The sequence below is a fragment of the Hyperolius riggenbachi genome, chromosome 6, assembly GCF_040937935.1.
Source record: "Hyperolius riggenbachi isolate aHypRig1 chromosome 6, aHypRig1.pri, whole genome shotgun sequence".
Classification (NCBI taxonomy): Eukaryota; Metazoa; Chordata; class Amphibia; order Anura; family Hyperoliidae; genus Hyperolius; species Hyperolius riggenbachi.
In genome coordinates this window covers 131537603-131554778 of record NC_090651.1, presented here as the reverse complement: position 1 = coordinate 131554778, position 17176 = coordinate 131537603, and the positions used below count along the sequence as shown (strand labels likewise).

General features: G+C 48.0%; 1 protein-coding gene across 3 annotated transcripts in view; it reads left to right on the top strand.

The window, feature by feature from the left end:
- LOC137521117 (flavin-containing monooxygenase 5-like) overlaps positions 1-17176 on the top strand; it is a 142557-nt gene that overhangs the window by 122786 nt on the left and 2595 nt on the right. For all 3 annotated transcript variants that reach the window (XM_068239932.1, XM_068239933.1, XM_068239934.1), the window contains one exon: positions 16909-16981. In XM_068239932.1, the coding sequence (XP_068096033.1) occupies positions 16909-16981 (73 nt within the window). The remainder of the gene's footprint in view (positions 1-16908; positions 16982-17176) is intronic.

Here is a 17176-nt window from a genome sequence, read left to right as displayed (position 1 = left end):
AGATTATAAGTGATCTGCAGTCTCACCGATAATCCGATATACTAGCTAACCTCTGTTCACCTGAGTAGAGTGTAGTGATTGGTGTAACAGTAACACTTTGAGGACTAGGCCTCAGTGCAGCAAGGAGTACTGCACAGATTCCTTCTGCAGACCTGAGCTCTCCAAGACGGGAGGAGTCAGACTGACAGTAGGAAGGATGTCTGGAAGTGACCCTCAGGAGGAAGGGTCGCTAACAGAGCGAGGAACCGCCTCTAACGGTAAGGTCGGTTCTCGAGGTCGGACAAGCCAGGTCGTACACACACGGACAGATAAAGTACAAGATCAGGAGGCAAAGGCGGAGTCTAAGTACAGGCAGGGTACAGTAACGGGGTATCAGAATATCGAGGTACAGAATCAGGAGGCTGAGGCGGAGTCTAGAAACGAGCCGGGGTTCGGCAACAGGGTATCAGAAATATCGAGGTACAAGATCAGAGTTCAGAAGGGTAGTCAAGGCAGGCAAAAGTCATAACAGATAATCACAATCAAACTAGTACTTTAAGCTATCAACAAAATCTAGCTAAGTGTAGGATTACAGCTCCAGCTGGTCCCGGCACACTTGCGGATCTGACTACGGATCTGGGTGCTTCCACATATGTGATCGCACGCCAGACAAAGAGCAAGTGAACAACCAGCAGTATATATACTCTAGGACCTTTCCAGGACCTCCCTAATTGCTGGTCCAATGAGAGCAGTGGAATTTGTCAGCTGACCCAGCTGGTCAGCCGACTCCCTTCTAACTGCTATTTAAACTCTGCCTCTGTGCTCGCGCGCGTGTAAGTCTGAATCTTGGTGGACTATCAGTTCCAGCCACACCAGTACTGTCATGCAATGTATCTAGTGCGGGGGCCGCCTCTGATGCGGATTCCGCCGTTACTAATGCGGATTCCGCCGCACTGCCTATGCGGCATGCAGCGTTCTTTCCGCGTTGTGACGCCATGCTGGACGCGGAAACAGCCGCCTCACGTCGAGAGACGGCGGCCTTTCCGCGTTTCCTTACAGTACCCCCCCCCCCGAGGAATGGACTCCGGACAACTCCCACCAGGTTTCTCGGGGTGTAAGGCATGAAACTCCCTCACCAACTCATCCGCATGCATACGGTTCCCAGGTACCCATTGCCTCTCCTCAATGCCATATCCCTTCCAGTGTACCAGATACTGTACCGAGTTCTGGACAATGCGAGAGTCCAAAATTTTCTCTATTTCGAACTCAGGATGGCTATCCACCAGGACAGGAGGAGGAGGAGTAGGGCGCACATGGACTGCAGGTTTGAGCAGGGATACGTGAAATGATCTCACCCCACGCATGCTGGCGGGGAGATCAACGGTATAAGTGACGTTGTTGATCTTTTTGGTCACAGAAAACGAACCCACAAACCTGGGGCCCAGTTTGGCAGAAGGTTGCTTCAGGGTCAAGTGACGTGTGGACACCCAGACTAAATCACCTGGCTGAAACTTCCATTCCATGGAACGTCTCTTGTCCGCTTGACCCTTTTGACTTTGGAACGCTTTCTGCAAATTATCTCTAACAATTCCCCAATTGTCCCTGAGTGACCTCTGCCAATCCTCCAGCGCTGGGAACGGAGAAGAGGCAACTGGCAAAGGGGAGAACTTGGGCGACCTCCCTGTCACAATCTGGAACGGGGAAAAACCAGAAGAAGAACTCTTTAAATTATTCTGCGCAAATTCTGCAAAAGCCAGAAACTTCACCCAGTCATTCTGTGCCTCCGCAACGTAACATCTTAAAAACTGTTCCAAAGACTGATTAATTCGTTCAGTCTGCCCATTCGTCTGTGGGTGGTAGCCTGACGAGAAAGACAGCTTCATGCCCATTTGGTGGCAAAATGCCCTCCAGAATTTAGAGATAAATTGGACTCCCCGATCGGACACAATGTTCTCCGGAATGCCGTGCAGCCGGAAAATGTGGACGATGAATAGGTCAGCCAATTCTTGGGCCGAGGGGAGTCCTTTCAAAGGCACGAAATGGGCCATTTTGCTGAAGCGGTCGACTACCACCCAAATGACCGACATGCCTTCAGACCTGGGAAGCTCACCCACAAAATCCATGGACAAGTGGGTCCATGGTTCACTCAGGGCGGGTAAAGGCTGTAAGGTACCGACAGGTGCCTGCCGGGAGGGTTTACTTTTGGCACATACCGCACATTCCCTGACATATTCCTTGCAGTCTGATGCCATAGAAGGCCACCAAGCACACCTGGCAATCAGATCCTGCGTTCTGGCAGCACCAGGGTGACCAGCACTCTTATGGGCGTGAAACATTTGTAAGACCTGTAGACGAAAAAACAGTGGGATAAACAAGACTCCCTCCGGTTTTCCCTCAGGGACATCCTGCTGAAAGGGACCCAAAACCTTTGTCCAATCCTCCCAGGTCTCTGTGGCTGCTAACACCAGCCTCTGCGGGATGATGGACTCAGGAGCGGGGGGCTGTGCTGTCTCTAATTCGAAACATCTGGACAGGGCATCTGCCTTGATGTTTTTGCTGCCTGGGGTGTATGTGATAATAAATCTGAACCTCGTAAAAAATAACGACCAACGGGCCTGTCGGGGACTTAGTCTCTTAGCCCCCTCGATGTATTCCAGATTCTTGTGATCAGTATACACCGTGATCGTGTGTTCTGCCCCTTCTAACCAGTGGCGCCATTCTTCAAATGCCAATTTAATGGCCAGAAGTTCCCGGTTGCCTATGTTGTAGTTTTTCTCTGCCGGTGAAAACCTCCGAGAGAAATAGGCACACGGGTGCAACCTCCCCTGCAGCCCAGAGCGTTGAGACAGCACAGCCCCTACTCCAACTTCTGAGGCATCAACCTCCACAATGAATGGGTAAGAGGTGTCTACGTGTCTCAATATGGGTGCAGAGCAAAACAATTTTTTCAAGTGAGAAAAAGCTGCCACAGCCTCAGGAGACCAATGGTTGGTATCTGCCCCCTTTTTTGTGAGACTGGTAAGAGGGGCAATCATCGTGGAGTATCCCTTTATGAACCTCCTATAGTAATTCGCAAAACCTAAAAATCTTTGCAGGGGCTTCAACCCAACTGGCTGTGGCCATTCCAGGACAGCTGTGACCTTGGCAGGATCCATTGACAGGCCTGAGGTGGAGATCACATACCCTAAAAATGTGACAGTGGTCACCTCAAAAATACATTTCTCCACCTTGGCATACAGCATATTTTGCCTCAATTTGTCCAACACGAATTTAACGTGGACCCTGTGCTCGGGGAGGTTGTTGGAATAGATTAGTATATCGTCAAGGTATACTAGTACAAATCTACCCAACACCTCCCTGAATACCTCGTTGATTAATTCTTGAAAGACGGCTGGCGCATTGCACAACCTGAAGGGCATCACTAAGTACTCGTAATGCCCGTCGGGAGTGTTGAAGGCCGTCTTCCATTCATCACCCTTTCTAATGCGGACCAGGTTGTGTGCACCCCTCAGATCTAATTTTGAAAAGATCTTAGCGTTCGTGACTTGCGTAAATAAATCGTCTATCAATGGTAACGGATAACGATTCTTCACCGTGATTTTATTCAGGCCACGGTAGTCGATGCATGGTCGCAGCCCTCTGTCTTTTTTCTTAACAAAAAAGAAACCGGCCCCTGCAGGCGACCGGGAGGGGCGAATGAACCCTTTGGCTAAATTGTCACGAATGTACTCCTGCATCGCTATTTTCTCTGGTCCAGACAAATTATACAGGTGACCCCTAGGGGGCATACAACCGGCACGGAGATCGATGGGGCAATCGAAAGGGCGATGAGGAGGTAACTTGTCAGCAGCCTTGGGACAGAATACATCCGAGAACTCGGAGTATTGCTCGGGAACCCCCTCCACATGCAACTTGGTCTGACCTAAAGTCACCTTCCCTAGACACAGTTGGGAACAGAAGTCTGACCAACTAGTTAATTGTCCTGTAGCCCAATTAATCTGTGGCGAATGGAGCTGCAGCCAGGGCATTCCTAAAACAATTGTGGAGGTGGTCATGTGTAATACAAAGAAACTTAGACTTTCGTTATGCAGAACCCCAATAGTGACTTCCACCTCTGATGTCTGAGACAGCGGACGGTCCCTTTGCAGCGGGGAGTCGTCCACAGCAGTAACCTGGATAGGTGGTTTTACTGGGGTGAGCGGAATGCCCAACTTTTCTGCAAAGTCTGAACTCATAAAGTTAGCCGCGGAGCCTGAATCAACAAAGGCTTCTGTGGCTTCAGATTTGTCCCCCCATGTAATCATACATGGAAGGAGCAAACGTTTTTCGTTTAAGGGTATGAGCCAGGCACCTAGGGTGCTACCCCCTACCACTCCTAAACGGTAGCATCTTCCCGGCTTGTTAGGGCAGTTCTGTACTATATGCCCCCCTTCAGCACAGTACAGACACAGCTGTTCGGTCATTCTCAGTCTTCGCTCCACCTGGGTCAATTTTGACCGAGCAATCTGTATCGGCTCGGATGGAGGCAAGACGGGAGAAGGTGAAATAGTAGGAGGTGGAGTCACTGGGACCGTAGTGTAAGATACCCCTCTGACACGGGAACTACCCCTGGTCTGTTTTTGGTAGCGCAGCCTGCGGTCGATTCGGATGGCCGCTGAGATGGCCTCATCGACTGTTCTGGGCTCGGGCTGGCTTAACATCAAATCAGAGACCTCATCGGACAGCCCTGACAAGAAACGATCTAATAGGGCATAAGTGTCCCACCTGGCCGTAACTGACCACCTCCTAAACTCGGCCGCGTAATCTTCGACCGGACCTTCGCCTTGACGCAAAAACTTGAGCTTCCGCTCAGAAGTCGAAGCAAGGTCCGAATCGTTGTAAATTACTGCCATAGCTTTAAAGAATTCCTCTACAGAGGTAAGAGCTTTGTCTCCGGCGGGCAGGCTATATGCCCAAGACTGGGAGTCGCCGGACAACAAAGTCTTTATAAACGTGACCCTCTGGGTCTCAGTACCCGAAGATTGGGGTCTCAACTCAAAATAGGACAATACTCTACTCCTAAAATTCCGGAAGTCAGATCTGTGGCCGGAAAAGCTTTCAGGTACAGGCATACGTATGTCAGAGCTAGGAGAGGATCGCACATGATCCACTGATGTCTGGAGGGTTTGTACAGACCCTGATAGGGCATCAATAAGAGTTATGTGGGCGCCCAGTACTTGATTGATGTTGTCCACCGAAGTGGCAAGTACACCCAGACAATCAGTGTTTGCGTCCATTTTGTATTTGGTCTGGCGTTCTGTAACGATCGGTGAAGCACAGAGAGGATCTGATTACCGGTGATCTGCAGTATCACTGGGAATACAGATATATACCAGATTATAAGTGATCTGCAGTCTCACCGATAATCCGATATACTAGCTAACCTCTGTTCACCTGAGTAGAGTGTAGTGTTTGGTGTAACAGTAACACTTTGAGGACTAGGCCTCAGTGCAGCAAGGAGTACTGCACAGATTCCTTCTGCAGACCTGAGCTCTCCAAGACGGGAGGAGTCAGACTGACAGTAGGAAGGATGTCTGGAAGTGACCCTCAGGAGGAAGGGTCGCTAACAGAGCGAGGAACCGCCTCTAACGGTAAGGTCGGTTCTCGAGGTCGGACAAGCCAGGTCGTACACACACGGACAGACAAAGTACAAGATCAGGAGGCAAAGGCGGAGTCTAAGTACAGGCAGGGTACGGTAACGGGGTATCAGAATATCGAGGTACAGAATCAGGAGGCTGAGGCGGAGTCTAGAAACGAGCCGGGGTTCGGCAACAGGGTATCAGAAATATCGAGGTACAAGATCAGAGTTCAGAAGGGTAGTTAAGGCAGGCAAAAGTCATAACAGATAATCACAATCAAACTAGTACTTTAAGCTATCAACAAAATCTAGCTAAGTGTAGGATTACAGCTCCAGCTGGTCCCGGCACACTTGCGGATCTGACTACGGATCTGGGTGCTTCCACATATGTGATCGCACGCCAGACAAAGAGCAAGTGAACAACCAGCAGTATATATACTCTAGGACCTTTCCAGGACCTCCCTAATTGCTGGTCCAATGAGAGCAGTGGAATTTGTCAGCTGACCCAGCTGGTCAGCCGACTCCCTTCTAACTGCTATTTAAACTCTGCCTCTGTGCTCGCGCGCGTGTAAGTCTGAATCTTGGTGGACTATCAGTCCCAGCCACACCAGTACTGTCATGCAATGTATCTAGTGCGGGGGCCGCCTCTGATGCGGATTCCGCCGTTACCAATGCGGATTCCGCCGCACTGCCTATGCGGCGTTCTTTCCGCGTTGTGACGCCATGCTGGACGCGGAAACAGCCGCCTCACTTCGAGAGACGGCGGCCTTTCCGCGTTTCCTTACAAATTCGTAAATTTTAGAATAGTCAGATGTCGACCTGTACTAGTTCTTATTTGGAGGATTTTTTTTTTCCAAGCTACAGGACGCCCTCAGTTTTCTGGCTAACCAGGAATTAGGTTTATCATATTGTACAGTAAATACGGTAGATTTTGGACTTGGTCCATCTTATTGCTTTTTCAGTTCTAGCTGACAGGAGGACATCTATCTGGGTTGTAGTGTCTAAAATCTGTTTAGAGAGGTATAGGGATTGGTTGCATGGGCAGCCTTTAGTCTAATAAGTTTATATTCCAGATTAACCACTTGAGGACCCACCCTTTACCCCCCCCCTAAGGACCAGCGCTGTTTGTTGTGATCTGTGCTGGGTGGGCTCTGCAGCCCCCAGCACAGATCAGGGTGCACGCAGAGCGATCAGATCGCCCCCCTTTTTTCCCCCCTATGGGGATGATGTGCAGGGGGGGGTCTGATCGCTCCTGCGTGCAGGCTAGTTGCGGGGGGGGCACCTCAAAGCCCCCCTCCGCGGCGACATTCACCCTCCTACCTCTCCCCCCGGTGATCCAGGCTGCACAGGACGCTATCCGTCCTGTGCAGCCAGTGACAGTGACAGCGCCGTACAATGTAAACAAAGCGGATTATTTCCGCTTGTGTTTACATTTAGCCTGCGAGCCGCCATCGGCGGCCCGCAGGCTATTCACGGAGCCCCCCGCCGTGAATTGACAGGAAGCAGCCGCTCGCGCGAGCGGCTGCTTCCTGATTAATCAGCCTGCAGCTGGCGACGCAGTACTGCGTCGCTGGTCCTGCAGCTGCCACTTTGCCGACGCACGGTATAAGCGTTCGGTAGGCAAGTGGTTAAGCTGCTGCTTCATCTTAGCTTGTTTGCGCTGTGAAGCATTTTTTTTCATTAGCTGCCTCCTAATGGTGGGTTTATGTGCCGGACAGAGAGTCTAAAATAGTTTAAGAGCTGCTCTTCAATGTCAAGGCACGTGACATTATCAGTCAGAAGGCTTTCATTTAGTCTCCAAGGTCGCGAGTAAGAGGTGTGCTAAGAGAAAATCAGATAGGGATCAGTGCCGCGTCGATTTGTGAGTTAGTACGGTGGGTGGGCTGAGGAATAGTATGTAGCTGAGCTGGGGATTCCCTCCAGATATTAACCAGGTAATGTGATCGCAACAGCGCAGTCAGCTGTTAAACTTGCTTTTTCTGCCTAGGCGAGATCACAAGGCTTGATCTTTCAAGGGAGTGAAATCACCAGGCCAAATTATTATGACTGGGCCTGTATTGGATATGTGTCTTAGCTCATGGAGAGTACTGGATAGTGTACTGGTTAAGGGCTCTGCCTCTAACATAGGAGACCTGGGTCCATATGTAATCAACTTTCTCTCCTTAGTTTTCCCTGGGTGATATTTTTAAATTAGTCAATATAATACATTTTAAGCCACCAGAAAGCAAGAAAATGCTCAAAATAATTTTGTTAGTCCTTTTTCGTTTACTTTTTGGTATTTTTCTAGTTGAAAAGTGCTGGAAAGTTATTTTAATTTGAAGATGAAAAATGATCTAGGAGAAAACTCAGGTGAAAAAGTGAATTGCATATGGGCCCTGGGCTTGAATCTTGGCTCTTCCAGTTCAGTAAGTCAGCACTACCTATTCAGTAGTAGGAGACCTTGGGCAAGGCTATCTAACACTGCTGCTGCCTTCAGAGCATCCTAGTGGCTGCAGCTCTGGCGCTTTGAGGCTGACAGGAGAAAAGCGTGCTATAAATGTTATTTGTCTTGTCTTATTGCAGGAATAGGGGACTCGGGGGGCATACATATTCACAATGCAAAAGAAGGTTTGTTGGGTCGACCCAAATATTAGAACAAATCTGTCCTCATCAACTGCCACACATTTATCTATCTTCAAGGGTAGTGAGTTAATGGACAACTATATGCCATGCCATGTTTTTTTTAATTTTTTTTCTTCCATTTGTGCAATACCAGTTGCCTGGCTGTCCTGCTCTGTCTCTAATACTTTTAGCCATAGACCCTGAACAAGCATGCAGCAGATCAGGTGATTCCGACATTAGGTCACATTCACATTATCAAACGCGGATGGCCATGCGATCGGAACGCAATGCCTACGAACGCCCGCCATCTGTGTTTTCATGCGTTGCGTTGCTGATCCCATTCACTATACTGAATGGGTCAGCCACACGATTTGTTAAAAAATGCGTGCAGCATGCGTTCGCGGACCACACTGGTCCAGAAGGCATGCAGTGTGAACATCAGACAGTGCAGTCTATGCACTTATGATGTTGTGTACGTTTCTGCCTCCCGCACACGTTACTGAAACACGGACGGCAACTCGTGCAATGTGAACGGGGCCTCAATGTCAGATATGACAAGTTTAGCTGCATGCTTGTTTCTGGTGTTATTCCGACACTACTGCATCCAAATAGATCAGCAGGGCTGCCAGGCAACTGGTATTGTTTAAAAGGAAATACATATGGAAGCCTCTATATACCTCTGGCTACAGTTGTCCTTTAACCACTGAGGAAGTATAGAAACGCTGGTAACTCTTATGGAAATATTTAGGTGTTTAAAAAAATGAGTCTCCTGGATACAGATAAGGTCAGGGTGACACTTCTGGTAATCCCGAAATTCCTTTTTCCATTTTACAGGGGGATTGAGGCCCTTGGCGTTGTGAGAGAAATTGTTAAGCGTTGCCAAGTGGAACGGTTAAACTTCTTAAGTTAGTTGTGCCACAATAGTAATAATCAGGTTTCCCAGTGTGCCATGCCTCCTAAATGATCATACAACTGGACTTGCAGTCATTAATAGAACAATATAAGATAACAAAGTATAAATGGAGCAAATTATCTCCGGAAGAGGGATGAAAAATAAACTTCACACAAATAGAAAAAGAGAGAGGGACAGGGACAGCAAAGAGGAGGAGGGACAGGAGGACTGCCGCAGCAAACTGCCCTCGTACGGAACATTTTAATCACAACTGGGACCCTAAAGAGAGACAGATTTCCAGCGGCATCTAGCAACAAATCCCGAACCTCTTCCAAGTGCAGTTTAAGGACCACGTCCCAGGTTAGGTCCGCGTTATGTTGCCTAACAAGAGCTTGGTGGGTCCTGACAATTCTTAGGGTGGTCGGGTTGATTTGTGGCAGCAGGGTGCTAAAAAGATTGAGGGCTGTGGCTTTGAGATCAGTCACTAACTCGGACAACCCACGTATACTTATGTTGGCCTGATCACTCCTATTCTCTGTAACGATTGTGGAACTTTCTCCGTGATCAGCGCACAACGCGTGCGCTGACACGGCGGAAATCCTCCACAAGCGTGTAATTGCAGGCACCCAGCAAAAGGTGCTACGCACCTGTAGAGGGAAATTCCTGTCGGCAGATGGCGCTGGGGCGTGCAGAGGAACCAATCCTCTGTACCTCCACAAATGCCAGACAGGAATTGTACAAAGCGCAGAACGCAATCGCAAGAGAGGCGATTGCGAATGAGAACGAGCAAAGGGACAGGTTGTATGTGTGTGCGCCAATCCAGTCGCCACCCCGCGACCGCGCACACACAACAGCAGATATGAAATAGGAACGCGATCGCGAGAGGTGCGATCGCCAGACGTGACACAAGGCAGATCAGGACAGAATACGAGGGTAGCAAAGGCACAGTAAATAATACAATGAGAAGATGCGGAAAACAACAAACGCTAGCTAACCGCGAACACCGCACTCATTCGCAACAGTGCACGCGGTTATGCGCGGTCTCCACGTGATAAGCACAATAGAGACAAGCACGCCTAACTAACCATCGACAGACAAACATGAAACAGAGGATGCGAACGCTTGCTTAACGGTTACTTCACGGAGCCTCCAGCAAGCGTAGCAGACAAGACAGACACACGAAAACAGGGACAAGCGAGAGATAGGATCCACAGCACTAGCGAAAAGTGGCTAGCGCGATCCAGGTACAGAGTAGCAGAACAGAAGGATCCCCAGCGCTAGCGAAAAGTGGCTAGCGCGATCCCAGAAGACAGAACAGAAGGATCCCCAGCGCTAGCGAAAAGTAGCTAGTGCGATCCCAGGAGACAGAACAGAAGGATCCCCAGCGCTAGCGAAAAGTAGCTAGCGCGATCCCAGGAGACAGAACAGAAGAGATAGCTGGTAGCAACCGCTGCACCAGCTATACTCCAAGAACAGAGATCAGAACCATTTCCTGTCGACCACCATAGAGACAGGACACTGGCAACAGGCAAGACAAGACAGAACAGGCAATACAGATAATACAATCCTAACTGCACTAGGGAATTCTGCCTAGCGCAGATTCAGGAATTACTCTAAGCTGATGTTCAAACAGAAAGCAAGGCTGACACCCCACCAGGAGTGTTACATAGGACGAAATCCTTATGAACAGCCAAGCACTGTGGGAAAGACACAGCACCCACAGCACACGCCTCCAACGAATGCGGCCAGGCAACCCGCATGACAACGCATGCAAACCCCTCCGCAAGCACAAGCTGCAAAACCGACAGAAGCTCCTCCCTCCAGAGCCCCGCAGCATGCAAACCAAAACAATGGCCAAAAAGCTGCCCGCCTGCACAGGCAGCCGAGCAAACCATCACAGTACCCCCCCCCCCTCCAGGGTTGAATTCCAGACGACCCTCAAAACTGCTATTAGCAACAGACTCAAACTGAAGACTCATGAAGGTCAGGACAGCCCGACAAGGTCCAATTCCAGAGTCAGTCCACCCGAAACCGACCTCATCGGAAACAGAAGCCACCGAAACATGCCCATCAGTACTACCAGTCTCAGTATAACACCCATCAGGACTGTGAACGCCAGAGAAGAAGCCATCGACACCCTCCAGACAATACCCACCACCTTCCAAGGAGCGTCCGAAAAAACCAAACCTGCCACAATACCTGTTCGAAGTGTCCCTTACAACACAAAAGCCACCGTTGATCTTATCCAGGGTACCAAGCAAAATTTCTCCCGGAATCTCCCAGAACCTTTTGAAGCTCCACAGAGATCCCAAGAGGGCAGAACAATCACCAGGCTCACATGGAGAATTACCAAGAACCCCCATGGAACCAATAACAATTCCGGATTCAGAATTACGAGGACCCCCATCAAGATCAAGACTTTCAGGGACCACTTCTGGGCATGCAAGCAGGCAGGCCATATCAGAGCATGTCTCCACCGAGGAAGCATCTGAGTACGCTGGTAACCGAGGCACACTTGGGCTTTCTGGGTCACAGAGCACACTGGGGTACACCAGCACAGGAGAAACCTCAGGACATGTCGGGGAACTGCCAACCTCAGAGTCCAACACGAGGAAACCAAAACCAGGACCGGGCAGAGAATCATCACGAGCAATGGTCTCAAGCACTGGACTTTCAAAAGAAGACTCGGACTCAAATTCAGAAATTTCTGTGACTGCAATATCATCATTGACTACATATGAGTGAAGCTCCACCAGAGCTGCAAAGGTAGTCAGCACAACAGCAATGCCTACTGAAGTGGGCAACACCTCAGAAGGACTTGGGGGGCAGGAGACATCTCCTACAAGTTCTGCTCCCTTTGGGAGGAACTCGGAGACCTCCAGAACATCAGACAAAACTTCAGGAACATAATTTTTCAAGTTTTCTGAGAAGGATTCTGAACTATCCATGTTACAGGGCAAAACTAGAACTTTATTTTGTTAGACAGGGCAAATGTCCCAGGGAAGGTTCCACTATAAACTGAGACTGGATCTCATCATCATGAGCGGAATCTACAGGAATATCTACTAGAACACACACTGACTCCCCAACTTTAATCTCACTGCACCCCAAATTCTGCGTAGCAGTCAAACTAGCTTGCAACTCCAAAACTGCAGAAAAACAGGTGAGTATAGCAGCAATACCTAGACGAGCCTCTAGGGGCACTGCAGGAGACATTGTACAAGGCAATATTAACTCATCCAGAGTACAGGGTGCAGAATCAGCATTTTTCTCAAAACAAGAAAGGGACTCACAAATGTCAGTGCAAGTGGAGATCATGTTTTTATTCATGGTACAGGGCAGATTAAGAGAAAGCGTTTCTGAACAAGGCAAAGAAGGTTCAGCATCAGATTCGCAAAACCGAAGCGCTGTCTCACTCTTAGATTCGGCTAACAATGTCGAATCCGAGGAATCAGAACGCAAAACCTGCGAATCAAAATTCACTTTAGGTTGTGAAACTGACGCTTCTATAGCGCAAACCTCCGCGATCTGCGGAGCAGACAGCAAGGCATCTAGGACCGAAACGCTGGAGCAACTGTCCCCAGGCAACGGGCCCTTACAGGTGTGAACAGGGTGAGACAGAGACTCATTTGCAGAAGAAATGGCGACATCAACAGGATAAACTTTATTAGGCATAAAAATGTTACTTTTGACGCTGCATAGTCGAGAAACTTTCCCCATAGCAGGGTCACAGACGTAAGATTTTAAAGATCTGTTTCTAACTGACAAAGGATCCCACACATCCTTGAGGAAACCGGCAGACTCATGCCGATCACAATCTGCAGGAACATCCGAGAAACAGGCATCAGATCGCACAGATTCAAACTGCACACTGCCAGGAGAGAATCCTTCAGGATTCGCACAGGAACCAACCACAGCGGCACACTCATTCATTTCAGATTGCACAAAGTCAAGACTCTCATGCTTTACCCCAGAAAGGCAGGAACAATCATCCGACAACAATGTCTCTTTATTGGAATCAATTGGTTGGTGTGTGTGCAACTCATCCAAAATCGTTTGCCATACATAGATCACCAGATCCACATCATCCTTGTCACATTCATCGGAATCAATCAGAAGGTACATAGAATCGAGACAAGCATTCAAGACATCTTCGCTTTTTGCGATGTAAAAATCGCAAAAGGCTTTCCAATCAAAATTGAATTCTTCCAGCAAGGCCCCAATATCCCAGGAAGCAAATGGGGGTTCAAACAGGCCAGTATCCAAATAATCTCCATAGGGGTGGAGTTCAGGAACAAGAACAGATTTTTTAACTGCTTTAATGTAGTGTGCGATCCTACCTATAGCAGGATCCACATAAGCTTTGGATTGGGGCAAAAAACCTGGAAACTGATCAGCAGATGCATTATAAACATCATTATCATACTGCATGGTTTTGCCCATTTCAGACTTGACAGAAATAACCTCTTTATTTGTGGTTGCTAGGGGCAACGGATCTTTCCGCTGGGAAGCCTTCCTAGATCTTTTACGTTTAGCCCTAAGGTGCGTACACACATGCGACTATAGTCGTTTGTAACGATCGTTCCCCGATCTTTACCAACGACGATCGTTACAAAAAACGAACCACCGACTATTAAGGCAAACGACGAACGAGCCAAATCGCTACAAAAGAAAGTTCTGTCTCGGCGGATTTTAACCAACGACGATCGTTTGCAAAAGTAGTACATCGTTGGAAACGATCGTTCGTACTAGGCTTGACATGCGCATTTCACTATTTCTCCATGGAACTTCTCATTTTTATGCGCAGGCGCAATAGTTGCTTTCTGTGATGTAACGTTCGTTCTAACGATCAGATCGTTACACACCTTTTAAAACTACCTTTACTTAGGTCGTTCTTTCATCAATTAAAAGTTCGTTCGTCGTTCTTAACGAACGATCGTTGTCGCATGTGTGTACGTAGCACTAGAGGCTTTGGATGGCTGCTTTATGGATGAAAGAGTAGATGGAACAGCTGATTGAGCTGCTGACAACAACTCGTTAAGGGGGTATGGTAATTGAGGTAATCTCAGCCAATTGTGAATTAAAAAGGCCAAGAATTCCAGGGGTCTTTGACTCAGGGTGGTATGATCTAACACATCATAAGCCCACATTGACATTTCACCCCCCAACAGAATGTAAACCATTTGGGGGGCCCAGGTAGACACTGGGGTGCATTGGAATTCAGGGTTCGTTAACAGTTTTGTACACTCAGACAAAAATTCATCTGCTGATTCAGGTTCAAGTTTTTTAAATCTCTTAAAGGTACAAGAGCCATATTCGACAAAATCGTACAAATCGGAAATTCCGTCTACACTGGGGTTTTGGGTTGGGCTGTTCATACTGTAACGATTGTGGAACTTTCTCCGTGATCAGCGCACAACGCGTGCGCTGACACGGCGGAAATCCTCCACAAGCGTGTAATTGCAGGCACCCAGCAAAAGGTGCTACGCACCTGTTGAGAGAAATTCCTGTCGGCAGATGGCGCTGGGGAGTGCAGAGGAACCAATCCTCTGTACCTCCACAAATGCCAGACAGGAATTGTACGAAGCGCAGAACGCAATCGCAAGAGAGGCGATTGCGAATGAGAACGAGCAAAGGGACAGGTTGTATGTGTGTGCGCCAATCCAGTCGCCACCCCGCGACCGCGCACACACAACAGCAGATATGAAATAGGAACGCGATCGCGAGAGGTGCGATCGCCAGACGTGACACAAGGCAGATCAGGACAGAATACGAGGGTAGCAAAGGCACAGTAAATAATACAATGAGAAGATGCGGAAAACAACAAACGCTAGCTAACCGCGAACACCGCACTTATTCGCAACAGTGCACGCGGTTATGCGCGGTCTCCACGTGATAAGCACAATAGAGACAAGCACGCCTAACTAACCATCGACAGACAAACATGAAACAGAGGACGCGAACGCTTGCTTAACGGTTACTTCACCGAGCCTCCAGCAAGCGTAGCAGACAAGACAGACACACGAAAACAGGGACAAGCGAGAGATAGGATCCACAGCACTAGCGAAAAGTGGCTAGCGCGATCCAGGTACAGAGTAGCAGAACAGAAGGATCCCCAGCGCTAGCGAAAAGTGGCTAGCGCGATCCCAGAAGACAGAACAGAAGGATCCCCAGCGCTAGCGAAAAGTAGCTAGTGCGATCCCAGGAGACATAACAGAAGGATCCCCAGCGCTAGCGAAAAGTAGCTAGCGCGATCCCAGGAGACAGAACAGAAGAGATAGCTGGTAGCAACCGCTGCACCAGCTATACTCCAAGAACAGAGATCAGAACCATTTCCTGTCGACCACCATAGGGACAGGACAATGGCAACAGGCAAGACAAGACAGAACAGGCAATACAGATAATACAATCCTAACTGCACTAGGGAATTCTGCCTAGCGCAGATTCAGGAATTACTCTAAGCTGATGTTCAAACAGAGAGCAAGGCTGACACCCCACCAGGAGTGTTACATAGGACGAAATCCTTATGAACAGCCAAGCACTGTGGGAAAGACACAGCACCCACAGCACACGCCTCCAACGAATGCGGCCAGGCAACCCGCATGACAACGCATGCAAACCCCTCCGCAAGCACAAGCTGCAAAACCGACAGAAGCTCCTCCCTCCAGAGCCCCGCAGCATGCAAACCAAAACAATGGCCAAAAAGCTGCCCGCCTGCACAGGCAGCCGAGCAAACCATCACATTCTCCTTGTCTTTCCATTTGTAGTCCATCGTCTGAGGAGAAATTGCTTAATTTATGCGTTCTTTGGGGCAGAGGTCCAGGAACTTACTTCCGTCCCGTGACGTGATGCGCATGCATCCCTCAGTGCACCAGAACTTTTGTGCCTATATGCTTCAGTGATGTAAATCTGGGCCTGGTTGTTAGGATAAGGAAGGATACATTTAGGTAGTCGGAAAGGGTTAATGTTGAGAGAATTTAGGATTAAGCATCAGGAAGCGGTTAAGATTAGGAAAGTTGTGGTCAGGAAGGGGTTAACATGGCGGGTGGGGTTGTTAGGATTCAATATCAGGAAGGCAAATCAATAAGAGGATCAGTTAGATTTTACTGATCAACAGAGAAATAGTGCTGAGGCACTAACTAGTCTAAAACAGCATTGCATTCAAGAAGCATGAGAGTATTAAGAAACCACTTTGTTCTACTCTGTGACCACACCAACTCCACTACACCAGTCCTATGCAATCCCCACTATTTATTGAGGAACCAAGAGCAAGAGGACACAGAAAACACTAGTTATTCCGGGTAGTGCCATAGCCTCATTAATCACAATCAAGGCGAGTGAAAGTTGAAGGAAGCGCAATCGCAGCGCAATTTTGCATGCAAATGTGCTTCCTAGTAGAAAAAGTTCCTAATTAGAAATAGGGGACTAGAAAGCTGTCATAGTTTCCGGTACTTGGATTTTCAGTCTGCCACCATAAAACTCAAAAGTCTTACTTATGACAAAATGAGTTACCGTACATTTATTGACTGTATTACAAAAAATAACAATTCAGTTCAAGTGACGTATTGCTGGATTACGTGGTGATTTTTTTTATTTGCTTTGAGTTCAGTTTCAGAAGAGATTATTATTGTTTATTCATTGGTCCTTCGGGAATTTATCTGAAATCAGAGAATATTGATGCTGCTCTACTCACTGTACAAGAGCAGATGGTGTATTCACCTACCACTGCCAAGATAATTATTTTGGTTTCAAAAAGGATGATGTTTGCTGCTGTAGAAATTTTCAGACAACTTTATTTTTTAACCTGTCTCTGTTTTAGATCTAGTAAAGCTGCCATCTATGAGTGAAATGAAGGAAGAGATCATGAAGAGAAAAGAAGACATGCAGAAAAGGTCAGATTTTGAGGCATATCATTATTTAATCTATCTCATACCTAAGATATTACAATTTAACATGAATCTCTATTACATAATTGTACTGTATAATAGGTGTAGTCTAAACAGTTTTTTTTCCAAGGAAGAGTGTCTGAACCACATAAGAGGCAAGATTTTACAATTATGTTTACTGATAGAATCCATTTCACTGTG